The 16279-nt window shown below is 53.8% G+C and overlaps 1 protein-coding gene across 1 annotated transcript; it reads right to left on the bottom strand.

Annotated features, from left to right (window-relative positions):
• Positions 1 to 10130: 10130 nt before the first annotated feature.
• LOC113205610 (uncharacterized) lies at positions 10131 to 16231 on the bottom strand. The gene is made up of 9 exons (XM_052269864.1): positions 16153 to 16231; positions 15212 to 15253; positions 14714 to 14827; positions 14454 to 14585; positions 14241 to 14336; positions 13640 to 13925; positions 13458 to 13543; positions 13131 to 13275; positions 10131 to 13040 (listed from the first exon to the last, which is right to left on the bottom strand). The coding sequence occupies exons 2-9, from the start codon at positions 15251 to 15253 to the stop codon at positions 12589 to 12591; spliced, it is 1353 nt and encodes a 450-aa protein (XP_052125824.1). The 5' UTR covers positions 16153 to 16231; the 3' UTR covers positions 10131 to 12588.
• Between the last annotated feature and the right edge of the window lie 48 nt (positions 16232 to 16279).

The raw sequence follows: 16279 nt of genomic DNA, 5'->3' as shown, positions 1-16279 counted from the left end.
CCCCTCACCTTCTCCCCCGACGTCTCGTGCACCCGAACGCTCAAGCTTTGCTATACTCCCTCTGCCAATCCGAGCACCATACCACCCCTCCCCCTCCTACACTAAATATACCTTACTGCTAAGAAAATAATCAATGGCCGTATACACCCTCCTCCCCCTCTCTCTCTCTCTTCTCACTCACTCGCCCCTCGCTTTTGCTCTCCTTTCAGCAGTTTTCAAGTCGCTGAGCACGCAAAAGAAAAAGTGGACATCAAATAAAATCTTTGACCCGCGCCGTTCACAACACCCGACCACACACACCCATTATACACGACTATTTCGGATCTTATTTCGAGCGCCGCAGCTTCGCTTGCGATGCCGCGCTCAATTTTGTGTGACGATCTCAGGTTGGCCGTGAAATTCGCACGTCCACTTTTGGTTCGGCCTGTAACCCCCCGACGACGACGACGACTGTGTGCGGACGACCAGTACATGTAGGCGTTGGCCGGCTGCATCGCCGTGCCCCGCCCGCCCCGGGACCGTAACGACAAGTGGTAACCGTCCTAAGGGCCTTACGTGAGGGCGTGGTGTGGAGTGGCGCGGCGGGGTGTGCGGCGGGGCGCGGGGTGGGGCGAGGCGGGGTGGGGCGAGGCGAGGTGGGGCGGGGTGGAGCCGGCCGATGTGATGATACGATACCTTGCCGCGGAGTGCCGTGCTCCGCTGGCGTGAGACGTGTGTGTGTGTGCGAGAAGCCTGCATCGTGTCAGACCCCCCTCTCCCCTTCCCCTTCCCCAACACCTCCCTTCTAAATTCCCTGCCTGTCTCGTTCTTTTTTCCCCCCTCAAACCCTTATAATGTCGCAGACAAAGTGCAGAATTTAATCTATTTTGTTCGCTTATTTGAAGAAAATGCGTCATTGTCTGATGCCATACTCTTCCTTTTATCGGAACGGAAGAAAATACACATTCGATAACCATCACTCTGCACGTTTGAAGAAGACTTATAGTCCGTTAGTCTTGACGATAAGAGAAACAAAATTCATGCCTTCAGATCATTTCTAGGCTGGGTGCTCTCTGAAGTGGAGTCAAAAGTCTAACATTCCGGCCGAAGCCACCTTCCCCCGCGAGTGTTTTGCAGTGTACAATGTAGCGCTGAGCGCGGCTGAGCGGCCCTCGCCCTGCCATACGCGGCCGAGCACACCTTCATGCACAAACTGGGCGGGGAGGAGGAGGGGGGGAGGAGGTGCCCTTGCAAAAGCCCTGCGCCGCTGTCGCGACCTCCAATCACGCCCCTCTCTTCCACCTCCTCTCTCTGTCCCCTCTCTCTCTCTCGCTCTCCCGCTTCGGTCTAATCGTGTCTCGTACTTCTCTCTCTCTCTCTCTCCCCCCCCCCTCGCTCGCTCTCCCCGTTGTAGAGCACGGTGCCCCGCGAAACACCCCAGACGCAAAGAGGCGAGCCGCGAGCAGCAGGTGAAGTTGTCTGCACGACGAGTTTTCGTCGTCTTGCAAGTGGAGACAATCTTGAATGTATGACATTTTCCTTCAAAATATTCCACATACGTGATCGTGATATATTTTATTATATTCTTTTGGGTTAGGGAATTCCCAGTGCCCCAGCGGGGAGTTCATTTCTCACTGAAGACAGACACACACAAAGGCCTCTGTACTCCTCCCACCCGAGCCCCGAGCCGGCGCCAATCTGGATGGAGTGGACCTGAGCGGTGACCTCAGCGCGCCGCGCCGCGCAGCGCCACGCCACGCCTCTCCAGCAAAATGAACTGGACACTCACTCGGCTACGCTTCGCCGCCACTCTCCGCCACGCCGACCAGAACAGCCGCGGCAGCAGCAGCAGCCGCTGAGCAGCAGAGCAGCCGCAGCAGCCGCCTCCGCCGACCGGTGGACGTCACGACGCCCCGCCCGCCCCGCCCCGCTACGCGCCGTGGCGTTCTGCTGCCGCCGCCGCCGCCACCCCCCGTCTCTATTTTTACGCAAAGCACTGTTTTTTTATTCCCGCGCCCGAGCCGCGCCGCGCCCCGCGGTGGTAAACGCACGGCGCCCCCACCCCGCTCCACCTTGCCGCGCCGCCCCGCCGCGCGTCAGATACGGACGCGCGGAGCTTCGCACAAGGAGGAGGAGCAGCAGGGAAAACCTCGCCTTGAATTTTGGCAGAAGTGGGCGGGGATCGAGTGAGGAGGATAGAATGGGCTTCGTCAAGCCCGAACGCCGGCAGCCAGGAGTTACTATGTTACCATGTATACCTCGCAGCAGCAGCGGGTATATACCGCTTGGACTAGAAACTTTGCCTCACAACTCAATTTATAACTCATGCCATAGATTATCAACACTGACACGGTCGGGGCTAAAAAAACAGAGGGTTGTAACTTGCGCATTAAATTAAATTAGGCCCAAGCTGCTGTGGAAATCCAAGTGTACGAATGTCGCTCACCTGCTGGCGAGTGAGTGGAAACATTCAAAAACCTGCAGGTGGGCGACAAAATATTTCACACACTTTTGCGTGAGCGAATACAGATTGCACACTTGAAAAGTTGGCCACTAACCCAGATGTGCGAAAATTCTACACCTGCAGGTATGTGAATTTCTTTCACTCCCCTTCAGGTGTGCGACATTCGTGCACTTGGAATTTAGTAGATTCGAGTAGATTTTTTTTCTAGTTTAAGAAGTTTTTCTATTTTTAGTAAAACGTTTCCAGTGCAAGAGGAAGAAACGACGCACGCCTCACGTCCCGCCGGCCGGTCTCGCCCGCCCGCGTGCCCTTATTATCCTCATTACGACACGCCAAACAGGAGGCGGCCGCGTGTGCGAAGTGTCACGCCCCGTGAGAGGGAGAGAGAGAAGGAGAGAAAGAGGTAAAGAGAGAGAGAGAAGGAGACATACACACATACGCGCGTCCCCGCTCGCGGACCACTACTATGCGGCAGGACAGGACATACCAGCAGAGCTGCCGATCGCGCGGGCCTATGGGCCGCCGTTGTGGGCCGTGGCGGAAACTTAAGTGGCGTGGCGTAAGCGGAAAGGAAACACACTATTATTGGTTTCATAACGAACACGAGCAGCACGGCGGCGCGGCCCCGGCAGTCACACCGCGGTGGTGGTCGTCACCGCCGCCGCGAGGGGCACACGACGACGCGACGGCCAACCACTAAACCAACCCCGCAAGTGCAGCGTGCACACGTCGCCCCGGGGAACACCCGCGTCACCTCTTCAATTGCACACCAGGACGCCCCTATCCTCCTCTGAAGTCGGTCCTTCAATTCCACAGAGTGTCCAAGCAACCACTGGCTGCGCAGTACCGCCATCATATAACCAGCTCACCACAATTTATATATGTCTAAAAAATTAAGACTGGGAGATAAAAATAAAAAAATGTCGTCGTACCTGCGGCGCGCGCCGGGCTCCGTCCCGGACGCTGTCCTGCATCGCCGCCTCCTGAAAAACACGAGTCACAAAAAAATTAATAATATAATAATACAAAATTACAAAAATTAAAATTACAATTAAAAACTATACTACATGTTACGCTCTTCTCGTAAAACTGTGCGCGCACAACCACCAGAGGAGAGTCACTCCCCCTGCTGCCGCCGCCGCCGGGCACGCCGGCACGACACGCCGGCACCAAGCCAGTCCATCAAAGTCTCCAGATTCTGCATCGGCCATCACTTCTTTTTATTTTTTTCCTCTCGGCCTTCTTGCCCCTTCGGCTCCTCTTTCTCCCCCCCCCCTCCCTCCCCCTCTCCCCTTTACAGTCCCTTTCCGCTCCTTCGCCTCCGCTGATGGCGGGACAACGATGTCGTGCCGCGCAATCAAAGGGAGCCCCCCCCCCCCTCGGAAGAGTAACGCTGGCTAATGTCTAATTGTGGTGGAAATTCGGCGTGAGAAGCGACACGACAGCGCGGTCGCGTCTGCCACCAGCACCGCCGCCGACGCCTCCATGACGGGGCAGTGAGCATCATCATCATCAGCATGGCACGACGATGTCGTGTATCGATATGGATCGATATAATCGCTCGAGCGGTCCGAGTACTACTACGACGCATACTCACTCGGACGCACCCCGCGGCCGCGGCGGCGCCACTGCCGGCAGCAGTTAATGACACCCCCCCCCCCCAACCAACTCGACGACACAGCAGAGCCGCCCGACGCCACGCTCCGCCACGCTCCGCCATGCCCCGCCACGCTCCGCCAGTGACCGCCAATAATTGAGCCCTGGCGGCCGCGGAGGCTGCAGAGGTGACCGCAACGGCGGCCGCGAGGAGGAGAGGAGGGTGCCTCGAGACAGGGGCGCAGGGGGCGCGGTACTTGATTCGCGCCCAAAGTGGCCGCACGAAAAGCAGTTTTCATCCCCGATGTTCTTCCACTCTGACTATCCTAAGATACATTTTTACCAATTTTTATTTAGCTCCGACTTCATTTTTTCCGCGGCGTTTAATTCAGACATGTTGTTTTTTTGACGAGCCCTAAAAAAAATACGCAATGAAAACTAAAACGTTCACACGTCTTAAAACCCTTTTGCGGTTTCCGTGTGTGCGCGCGCACCTTTTAATTTCAGTGACATTTCCACGACTTCCATACGTTGCGTCGTTCCTCGGCGCTTATTATGGCGATGATCTAAGAGGTCCAGCAGAGGTTGGGCGCGGGGCAAGGGGGCGGGGCGCGCAATATACTACTAAACCACACCGGAGCGGAGGGGCTTTGTCGGGGCCCGGCGCAACGCGCACAGGTGGACTTGACGGATCACCCACGAGCCATCATGAGCAAAGAGCATAGAGCGGCAACCGCAATTGTTTTGGACGGCGGACGCAACTGGCGAGCGCCGCGTAGAGTTGAAGAGCGCTGGAAAATGGACGCAGGGAGGGGGGGATTAAGAAGACCTTCTTACACTGCAAGGGACAACAAAAAATCCTTCACAGTTTATCAAGTTTTATGTTGTCATTTTTTTTTTTTTTTGAAAAACTTGCAAATGCACCCGACCCTCTCTTCCAAAAATAACAATAAAAAGATAAAATTCGCTCGAAAGTGTTTTTGTTCCTATTTGTTTTGCGCCAGCCGGTCAAGTCACGCGTGCAAATTATTATTCGAGTGAGTGCATGCGCAGCGGGCAAGCCACGCACTTGCTCAGAGAACGACTGACGACGCCGGAGCAGCGGCAAGCAGCAGCAGCAGCAGCAGCAGCAGCAGCAGCAGCAGCAGCAGCAGTATAGCAGCAGTAGCAGAGAGCAGGGGCCGGAGAAGGAGAGGGAGGATGTCTTTGCCTCGCCTGCCTGAGCCGGCCGGTGCCGGTGCCGGTGCTCGGTGCCCTGAACAAGTCCGGGCCGAGTCGAGCTGGGCCGGGTCCACTTCCACTATACACGCACGCACGCGCCTCCTGCACCCGCCGCATCTCCTCCTCCTCCTCCTCGGCCACATGCGACCCCCGTGGGCCCCGGGCCCCAGTCACACGCTTATAGGCGCCCCGTCACCGCCCCGCCGATGGGCCCGAGGCCCGGGGCCCCCCAGCGCTCACGCCACGGCCCGCCGCACAGGCCAGCCTCGCTTATTTGCAGTTTAAGTATGCCAATTGGACGCGCTAATAATAGTGTCTTTCCCTTCCGATACAAGGAGCAGAAGGCTCGAGACTTGATCGGCGCCGCCGCGGCCACACGGACGGAGGAGAGAGAGAGGGGGAGAGAGGAGGAGAGGGAGAAGCAACAATGACAGAAAGAGAGAGGGGGCGATACGGAGAGCCACAACAAGAGGATGTCAACCGGCACCTAGCTCTGCCGGCGTTACATCATCGGCTTTTTCAACCGTTTTCGACTGACTCTCCGGATCCGGAGACGGGCCGCCGGGCCTGGCGCGGCGGCGCCGCGTTCCCGACTGGACTCGACAGAGCCAGAGCGCCCGGGGACCAGGGTACGTAGTACAGACTGAGGTGGCTGCAACTCGTGCAATCATGTGTAATATAGGGCAATCCACAACCCAGAAATCTCCCACTTTTTAGCAAATTACTCGATTCACTGGATTGCGGCGAATATTTTGAACGCAAAGGGGCTTAAACTCGGTCTCCACAAACATTAAAGTAGGTTTTGCCGAGGTTGTTGCGGCCCCCTCGGCATAAAGCTGGCTTCTCGGAAGACTCTCCAAAAGGAGTCTCAAAACGAGGTTCAAGAACACGGCTGAACCACAGCACACCACAAACAACAGTCGGGCTCCTCACACCAGTTCCACACAGCCCGCGAACGCGGATCCGCCATAGGGTGCGACCACAGACAGAACAGACCAGGAGGAGGCAGGAGGATGCTCCTCGGCGAATCTGCTCCGCCGGGCGCGCGTCGCGTGCGCACCCCGACCCCCCGATCAGCCGGGGTCAGCCTGGGGTCGACCTGCGGCCTGCCTTAGTGCCTTCCCTTTAAACTCCCCGCGCCACGCCGCGCCACGCCCCACCTGTCCAGCGGCCCCCGCCGCCGCCAGTCCAAGCCGCATACAATAACAAACAACCATATTTCGCTGTCACTCCCGCACCGCCCGCAGGCCAGAAATCCCCCCCCCCCCTCCCTTCATCCATCCTACGGCGCGCCGCGGATCCGCCGGGGGGGATAATGCCGCATTATTTCGGGTGAATACCCCTCCGCGCGCGAGCAGACGATTCAGAACTAATCTCGCGACGAAAAAGGGAAATAAAAAAACGCGCCTATAGTTCTCCCTCTCTTCCTCTTTCCCCTCGGCTCCTCTTGCTGGAGCCCGCTGGGCCGAAAAGCGCCTTCCAGTCGGCTGTTCTCTCGAGCGCGGTGCCCCCGCTGGTCGCGTCCTTTCAACTCTTCCCCTCCGTCTCCGTCCTCCTCTCCTCTACCTTCTCCTCCTACGCGAAGCGATGGAGGGAAAAACTTATGGCGCGCGGCGGGTAGCGCATACCGGTACGGGTAACGGCCGATAGTGCGTGAGCCCGCGTGGGCAGAGTCACACCTCTGTTGTACCAACTCATAACTCCTGATCAAGCAGAGGGAGACCGGCTGGCTGGTCGGCTCTAATCCGGGGAGAAATGGGGAGGCGCGCTGGTCTGGTGGGGTATGGGAAATTTGAACGGCTCTCTGGCTGGATCAAAAAACTTTGGGCCAACAGAAGAGGCGTCGCGGTAACTCAAGCCAAGCCAAGGTAAAGTAAAGAGGGTGAAAAGTGAAAAAGGCGTATAGACTTACCCCCATTTTACTGTTCACCAGTAATTTGTTGTCACGGACTTACGCCCTTTTCACTTTTCACCAGTAATTTGTTGTCGTGGGCGACCAACTACTTTTTTAAAGCAGAAAAATTTTCAAAAGTTTTGCAACGATTTGGCAACACGTTCAGATGACGCGGGGTTGCAAGCCGATAAGAGATACACAGGGGCAGTGCGGTCCAGATGCTGCGCGGCAGCATCCGCCCACCACATTCCCAGACACGAGCCCTTCCCTACGAGTGGGATTTCCCCCTCCCCCCTCCCCGGCACGGCGCGTCGTCGCCCTCCGCGACTTTCATCACGAGATGCGCCCAGCGCGCTGTGTAGAACACATACTTGCACTACCGTCACTCAGGGGGCGGAACCAGACAGGCGAAAAATAATACGGAGAATCGAATGGGGAAGAAAGGGGTGTAAAAACGGGGGGAGGGGGGGGGCGTACCTGAGTAGGAGGAAAGAGACTATTCCGAGATTTACGGGCTACGGTGGAAATGAAAACGTTTCCGTAATATCTCGGAATAGCTCGGCTGCTGAAGGGAGAAGGGGAGGCTGCGATCTGTGACGGGGACGGCCTTCGCCTCTCTCTCAAGACGAAAACCGAAGGGAGAAAATAGGGAGACCGGAGAGGGGGGGGGGGGCAACTCGTTCACAAAAAGAAAGAGAGAGATGGGCGATGATGGGCTCTTCGTGGAAAGATAGTTTACTCGCGCGTAAGATCGTTACCCAGCAACAAGCGAAACTCTGTCTGTAGGGTACAGTCAGAGTTGGTCAGAGATGCACATCAAAATTTAGAATGCACCCTTACGATATCTCTACTAAACAAGTGGACGGAAAACTGGAGGGAAAATGGGCAGAACAGACAAGTGTTGCGGACCACGGGTCGAACAAACGTCTGGTCACGGGACGACAACCACTCAAGCGAGTGTTGCAATGTTGCACATAAGCCAGCCAGCCCAGTCCGACCCGGCTCCGCATCTCTGGCCCAGTCAGTCCCTAGGAAAATCTGGTAATACAGACCACATGATGAGGGCGTCCTCGGGCCGCCGGGTCTCCCTGGCCACTGTACCCACAACAGAGCAGCCGTGCCAAATGTACACTGCCATCTCACGGGCAGTGGCAAAGAGATTCACAGAAACGCCCAATCGGCAGTGGCGATCCATTCAAAATGAGAGTCACAACACTGGCCCAAGCGGTATAAGCCATCCAGGAATAAAACAATTGTGATGTGTAATGTGTCAGGCTACTGTGAGAGCAATAGAATTGTCTTTAAAAAGACAAATTTGTGTAACAAGAAATGAAATGAATTAAAGTAAAATTTAATTTAAATGACCACAATTTTCACATTTAGTCTAGACTGTGGAAAGGTATATTGAAAGTGAACGAAACAAGAGGGGGAGACCAGAACCAATAAATATTGATAAACTCCCCCTCTTGAGAGTAACAAGTTAGAATTCAATGATTCAAATGAGTCAAATTGTACCAAAGCGAGTGTAAGCCACTTCAATACTAAAATGTCATTAATTAAAACTTACATGTTTTCAGAAACATTGATTTTATTTTGAATAAGTTTCACCCCATTACTTTGCAAAGAACAGAACACGCCTCCCAGAAATATATTTGTTTACGAGGTTGGGGCTAACAAGGCAAATGATGTGGACGCCACTATCTAATGGTGAAAATGTAAAAGAACATCGACAAATATTAAAGCCCTTGTAGCTTGAAAAGAAATTTGTAAGGCTTAAAAAGAAATTTGTAAGCTAAAAAGTTTGAAAAAATTGGTACGCATATGTGCGCTAATGACATCGGTTTGCCTTGACAATACACTACAAGTTAAAGCAATGAAAAGTAATGATAAAACTCGAAACAGATAGCATGAAAAAGAAAAGGATGTGAAAAAAATTTATGCTTCGAAAAATAAAATACGATTATAAAGCCAAAGAAGGACTTTAAATGTCATGAATGAAAAGCATCTGTCTGACAATTGATAACACATAACTGGCAGCCATAACCTCAAATCATAACAAACGTTCATGAGATCAGAAACACGGATGGAAACAATCCAAAGAAGGAAAAGTGCAGCTTGGCAGCGTAGGACGCCAATAACTATGGTGAGAAACTTTTGAAAAGCCGATGAATTCACCAAATAAATGACAAGTAGGCCTCAGTCTGATGTATGACAAGTTCAGGTTAAGTACTGCTCATTGACAAAATACATAATACTTTAAACCTTTAGGTAAGAATGAAAAGCAAGGCCTCAAAATACAGACTCCGAATTTGCTAGTGCTTAGACCGACTTTTAAAAATACAGTACCTTTTTGGGCAGAGTTCAGGCGCCCCCGACCAGCCGCCGCTGGTGGAAGTAATTCATGGTATCCAATTCAAAGATCCGTTGGCAGACTTCATGACACAGACACACACCACTCACTCACAAACATGTCGGGATCATCAACACACTCACGGGCGTGCACTTTGTGCACTCACGATGCACGAAAAGTCGTGCACTCGGCTTTCGGGACGTAACGTACACGGAGCCGATGCGGCCGCTAGCAACGCACATGACACACTGGTTGCCGAACCTGGCAGGGTAACTGTCGCCTCTCTGCTGACTCTGGTCGCGCCTTCTTCGCTGTCGCTCGCTCCGCTCGGCCGACAACCGACGACTGGCACAAGAGTTTGGGGCGGCAGCGCCCCCTGTCGGTAACAATCCGCAACAGCCGCCGCTACCCCCGCTGCAAGGTCCGCTCCGCGCTGCACCGCGCTGCCGTTCTGCCACCTAGCGCCCGGTCGCCACACCGCGTCGAGCGGTGGCACCGCGCCGCATTCAAACGGTAGCGGCAGAGTGGCCAAAGAGGGGCGTCATCTCAACTGCCTGGAAATGTAGGAATTCTGGCGAAACGACGCGACGCTTACAGTGTGCAGGGTCCGATTAAAGAGATACTCATTTTGTCTTGAACCGTGTAGGCATGTCTTCTTTATTATTTTCATTATTATCTTTTAACATCACACGTTCAGATAGACTAACACATATATTTTCTAGCATAGAGAAAAGTTTGAGGTTGAGTGTCTTCCTCTGGGCCGTAAGGAACTGACAGAGATCAAAACACCCACGTGCTTTTTAGTGTGGAAGCATCTAGAAATATAGTTTGGTTAGACAATATGGAAAACAGTAGTTCTGGAATCTTGATGAAAAATAACATTATTTGTCATTTGTTTAAAAGTAAATTTCGGCTACTGAAAATGAATATACTGAAGATGTTTTGTAGAAGAACGAAATGAAGAGGACTACAGCAGAGATATGTATTGTGATGGTGATAATTTCTTGAATCACTTTAGGAGATAAGTGATAGAGAACGTGTCAAAACAGGGAATGCCATTATGGCGATTTCACTCAAGTGAGGGCCGTCCTATCTGCTACATTACTTTGGCACGCTTTTCTTGTGTATTTCTTGACAAAACCCTTAGGCCTGAGCGGAACGAGCACGACCACAACTTTTCCTTCTTTCACAGCGAAACTTTATAAACATATAGACAAGGGGACGGGCACACCTAGCTAATCAGTCCTTTTGGCACGCTGATCCGAGACCCGCACATGAATCATGGACATTATTTCCACGGTACAGTTTCAGACTATTGCATGGGAGCAATCGGGCATGCCATCTCTTTCGTTCGCGAGAAATTCCTATAAACATAAAATCAAAATCAACTCAAGGCTGTTTAAAACTTGCGCTCCTTTTTACGCTGTCCTTCGAGCGCCCGTCCGTACCTGGTCTAGTTTACTCATCAATACTTCTAAATTATACATAACTTATTCAACTTTTCAAATCACATCGAGCAATCACAGCCGTTCTGTGCATGTTTCGTACATGTCGGTTGTCGTTGCAACCAACATTCGAGACCAACATAAAAGTCGTGTACCATGAAGATACTGATAAACTTGATATTTGGAGAAAAAATAAACCTACTACAAACTAGTTAAAAACAGATCTTACTCTTACTGAAAATGTTTAACAGTCTAAAACAAGGTGAGCACCCTTCTTGCTCTGTAGTAACTCAATCTTCATTAGGGTAATGCAATGTCTTTCAATACGAATAACAGTAATTTTGTGCAAAATCACACACAGAACAGTATAATTGGCGTAAACATGCCTAGAAACCGAAACGACTTCTTTCATTCATAATGAGTCACTGTTGAAATAAACAGAGTATAAGAGTCAGTCGCGTTAGGGTCTGCCTCAAGGACAATGAAAGTCCCCCGAGTTGACACGAGGGAACGTTGGTCGTCTAATGTTCTCTTGCCCGAGGCCCGCGCGCCTGCCGCGCTGGGCGCGGGCCGCCGGCGTCACATGGCTGCCTGGCGGGTGGGCCTACCCAGCGCATTACAGGCGCTATCATTAGCGTCGCCTCGTGAAACGTTCATTCTGGGGACACCGTCAAACCTACTTCTGCAGGTACGAGAAGACATTAACATAAGATATCGCATAATCTGTCAAAATCAGTCCAAGTAGTGCGTGTCTTCTGTCGGGCACTTTGTACAGTTCTGGAGAAAGGTTTCCAATAAATAGTTGGGGAAGCAAAACACGCAAATTAAGAGAGAATTGGGGAAAAAGGGGAGGGGGCGCGTAAAGGGGAGGTGCCACAGTGGCTCATTTTGTGAAAAGATCCATTCTTCAAACCCGACATTGCTATTTTTCTTTCGAAAAAAACAAAAACAAAACGAGAGCAGAAGCACACAACATCTGAATCTGCTACCATAGTGTGTGTCTTCTCTGCGGACTGGCTGCTGACACCTCTTAGTTTCGTCTAAACCACCTAAAGCGATTCATTGCAATTATTCTTTAGCGAGGAGAGACACTAACACTTCTCGCCTTTAAATTAATCGCTAAAGCTAAATGTATGTTAACTGAAAGCGGCGCGGCATTAGCCTATGCCGCAAAGTATATAGAAAAGTGGCAACAATCATTAAATATGATCCTCGCCACTAAATGACGTGTAGAACAATTAAAACCTCCCACCTAAGGATCGGGAGTGGAATATATGGCACCGTTTGCTAACGCGCGGCCTACTCCTTACATCTACAGTTATAGAACACGCGGTCGTCACAAAGAGCCGTCTTGTTTAGAGAGAAAATGAAAACCTGGCGCAAACAAATAGCCTCCCCAGCGAGAAACGCGGTCGGAACTGTGCCGCCGTTGAGAATATACGTCGTCGAGTCGATGTCGTTTCTTGACGAGTTTTCCACGACTGGGTCCGCTGCATACTCGCTGCTAACGCGCTGCCGCCCTTCCCGCCTCCCGGCCACAGACATGAAAGTCTAAAGCATCGTTTGATCTCTTGGCGACTCCCACTCCTGGCCGGGTCTGCCCCATTGCCGCGCGCTGGACCCCACGGCCACGGCCACCCTACTCCTTGTTGTTGCTGACGACATTCGCCATGGGCACCAACAGTTCGACGGGCATGCCGTCCATCGGCGGCGTGGTGGCGGACAGGTTCCGGTTGCTGCCCGTCAGCAGGTCGTTCTTGTCGGCGGAGGCGGCGTCCAGGAGGCTGTCGCGGAGGTCCTGCAGGACGCTGCCGTCGCGGAGGTCGGGCAGCTGGCACTTGTAGACGGAGCTCCAGACCATGCGGGTGCCGTCGGTGCCGTGCAGCACCCTGGGCCCGCAGATGCGCTGGGCGCCGCCGCCGGGGACGCCCGGACAGGAGCAGGGGCAGCTCGCCGTGTTGAGCATGGCGAGGGAGGTGTTAAGGGCCATGGGGCGCGCGCTGTGCGTGCTGTGCACCAGTCCGGTGCGCTCCATGCGGCAGATGTGCTCGTGCAGGGAGTAGGCCGCCGACCAGTGGTACAGGATCACGGCTGCGGGCAGACACACAAAGACATATGTCATATGCAATGCATTGGCTACCGCACAAAGTAACCGTAACGGGTGCAAATCTCACAACTCACCGAGCAACGCCAGGGACACCAGGAACACCTTGAGCAGCATGATGCCCCGCGCGTACACGAGCATCACGACGAGGGTGCCGCCGAACACGAGCAGCATCTCGATCAGGCGGAGGGACAGCCAGGGCATCATGAGCTGGCGCACGTTCTGCGAGAAGAGTAAGAGAGTGTGAGATAGTGATATGAGAGAAAGTGAGTGAGAGAGTGAGAGAGCGAGAGAGCGAGAGAGAGTGAGAGAGCGAGGGAGAGTGACAGAGTGAGAGCTCGAGAATATGAGAGAGTGTGAGGGTGAGGGAGTGAGAGAATGAGACGGGGACAGGGACCACTCACCAGCATCGCGCCGGCGAGCAGCATCATGGAGGCGATCATGTCGATGCCCGCCATGGAGATGCCGAACACCATCAGCATGGTCATCACTGTGGAGCAAGAGCGCGGGGTGTTAACAACATCGAACGAGCCAGTCGGGCTACGCGATAATAGTGTGAGTGTGAGAGAGATTTAGGGAGACTCACTCGTGGCGACGTGCAGCCCCGTGTGCAGCTTGACCTCGTTGTTGTCGTGCGCCATCATGCTGCGCGCCTGGTCGTAGGCCACCTGCACGTACTGCATGTAGAAGGAGGTGCGGTTCTGGTTGTCCTGGTCGGCCAGGCCCGAGCCCAGGCCGGCCATGTGCTCGGCGCGCTCCGCGGCCGCGTGCTCCGCCATGTGGGCCTGCATGTCGCCCTCCACGATGCGCGACACCTCGCGCGAGTGCGCCGTGGCCAGCACCAGCAGGAACACCACGAAGGAGCTCCACAGCTGCGCAGTGGCGAATGACCCCCCCAGTCAGTGCGAGCGTCGTTGTGTCAGACTGTCAGGCGTTAGACTTCCGGATGTCACTGTCAACTGGCAGACTTTTGAATGACAGTCTTTTGGATGTGAGACTGTCAAGAGTCAGGTGTAAGGCCTTAGGGGGTCAGATGGTTCGGAGTCAGATGGAGGTGTCAAGATTGTCTGGTGTCAGACGTGTTCGTGTTTGTTAGGTGTCAGATAGTTAGGTGTCAGATGGTAGGAGTCAGACTATCGGGTGTCACTGGGTAATTGACTTGGACTGTACACTGCACACACACTTACCAAATCATGGATGGCAATCATCATGGTCCCATGGCGCAGGCCAAAGATGCGGTAGACGCGGGTCAGCAGGTGCTTTTGGCTGTACACGTAGATTGTCTGCAAAAGGCCATAATACGGACGAATGACAATCTAAGCACCCATCGGCGGAATACGTTCAACGGAAATAAAAATCACGCGAGTCTCAGTTTCGAGACGCGAGTACAGACCACCTACCCTCTTGCGCGGGGCAGTTGCCTTGGCACCCTGCTGGGCCTGGGGGTTGCTGCAGACCGTTGGCGTCGGCTCCGTCTGAGACGCGTGGTCATAGGCAGTGGCTGCCGCGCGCGGCTTGAGCACCCGACGCACCTACAAGTAGAGTTGCAGTGTCTAGTAATCCTGCTGAGGATAGTGCGTTCCAGCGCATTTACTGACTTGAATACCTGAGTGCATGGGGGAGCAATCTTTCTACACGCTAGCTTTACGTCCATGTGTACCTGAATGCCCATGGTTATCTGGCGTAGTATCAACGGCAAGAGCGTAAACGGAGACCACAGCAAAGGTGCTGGACGCGGTGGACGCTCGCCTACGCACTCCTCGCCGCACTGGACCTGAAATACGGGGGATTATGTCAAATTGTGATACAGTAATCAGCACGAAACTAGTATCACAACACGACAAACTGTACCGGAAAGCTGAAAACACCTGTTCACTTTCGTATAGTTATACTGTACCACCAGGTACTACGGTGTGGATGGGTTGCTTACTCGACTTGGTGCATCGACCCTACGTGCTGCTAGTCACAACTAACACATATCACTCGTGAATGTATCTGCCACGATGTCTCCTAAACCATTTACAAAACACAGGAAAACCAGAAAGCCATTTATCCGGCAGTTATCCGTCTGATAAGCTTATTTGGCCTTATTAGCACACTAGTCAAGCTCCCAACAAACATGGATGCCGTTTGCCACACTCATCAGACAGACTCTCACCGCGAGCTGGTCCAACATGAAGAACCTCTGCTTCCGTGTCATCTGCTGGGACGAGAACACAGCAGTCATCAGTGCGGGGTTTTGAACCGTTGGCGTGTTTAAAGCTAACTGGCTCCGCCTCCCGAGAGTTGAACTCCTTGATTAGGAAAAATAAGATGAGGGATGCAAATCATGACACTCTAATGGCGACGTTTCCGTGCGGGTCCGAGCTCTGCTGTGCCTAGGCCTAATCGTGCTCTCAGCCTCAGCATCCCCTCCGACTCCAAATGTTTCCAGTTCCTACCTCTTCTACAGAACCGTCGTATAATTATCCATATATTCAACTGTCGGTAGCTTGTAATCCTATTCGAGTGCCGTCACTCATATATTCAGAAATCACTGACGTTTGCCCGCTCAAGGCCATCCATCACCGAAGCCTGACCCCCTCCCCCCCCCTCTCTCCCCGCGGACGATTTTGCGTCGGACGCGCGGATCGAGCAGTCTCGGCAGCGCAATGCGCATCAAGACCACGAGAGGCCCAATTACATAGGACGTCACTCGCACCTGGACGCGTAGATCACAGCCCGACTTTGCACACGCATTCGGACATTACAAGCGAACGCCGCTGCTCCGCGCAACAGTCCCGGGGCCCCCGGGGGACTTTTATGGCAGCCGGGGATATGGCATCGCGGCTGTGAAGCGTCGCGGCAGCTGCGTCCGGAGTGTGCTCAAGCGCGCCCCTGTGTAGCGGGTGGCACAGCGCAATGGCCCCCCGGGCCGCTTCGGAGACAGCGACCTGCCGCAGGACGGGGTCACTGGGATGAAAACACGGCGACGTCGACGTCAGGGGGCCGGGGGAGAGGACGTCGCGGCCCTCAAGCGTCCCCGTCGTCCTACGTGTGGCGGGCACCCTCACTTAATCGCTGTCAAAATCCCCCGACGGGAGATCAGCAGAATTTTACCTCGGTAGCTCGCAGAGCCGCGACGTGCCGCAGCAGACGACGACACACCAGGAACTGCCGAGACGACGCGAGCGCCCCCTCGTCTGGCAGCGGCCGCCCCCGGAGCTACTTTTGTTCGGGCAGCCCG

Source organism: Frankliniella occidentalis, unplaced genomic scaffold, assembly GCF_000697945.3.
Source record: "Frankliniella occidentalis isolate FOCC.00 unplaced genomic scaffold, Focc_3.1 Scaffold105, whole genome shotgun sequence".
Taxonomy (NCBI): domain Eukaryota; kingdom Metazoa; phylum Arthropoda; class Insecta; order Thysanoptera; family Thripidae; genus Frankliniella; species Frankliniella occidentalis.
The sequence above is the reverse complement of the archived record's forward strand: the minus strand, read 5'-3'. Positions and strand labels throughout refer to the sequence as shown.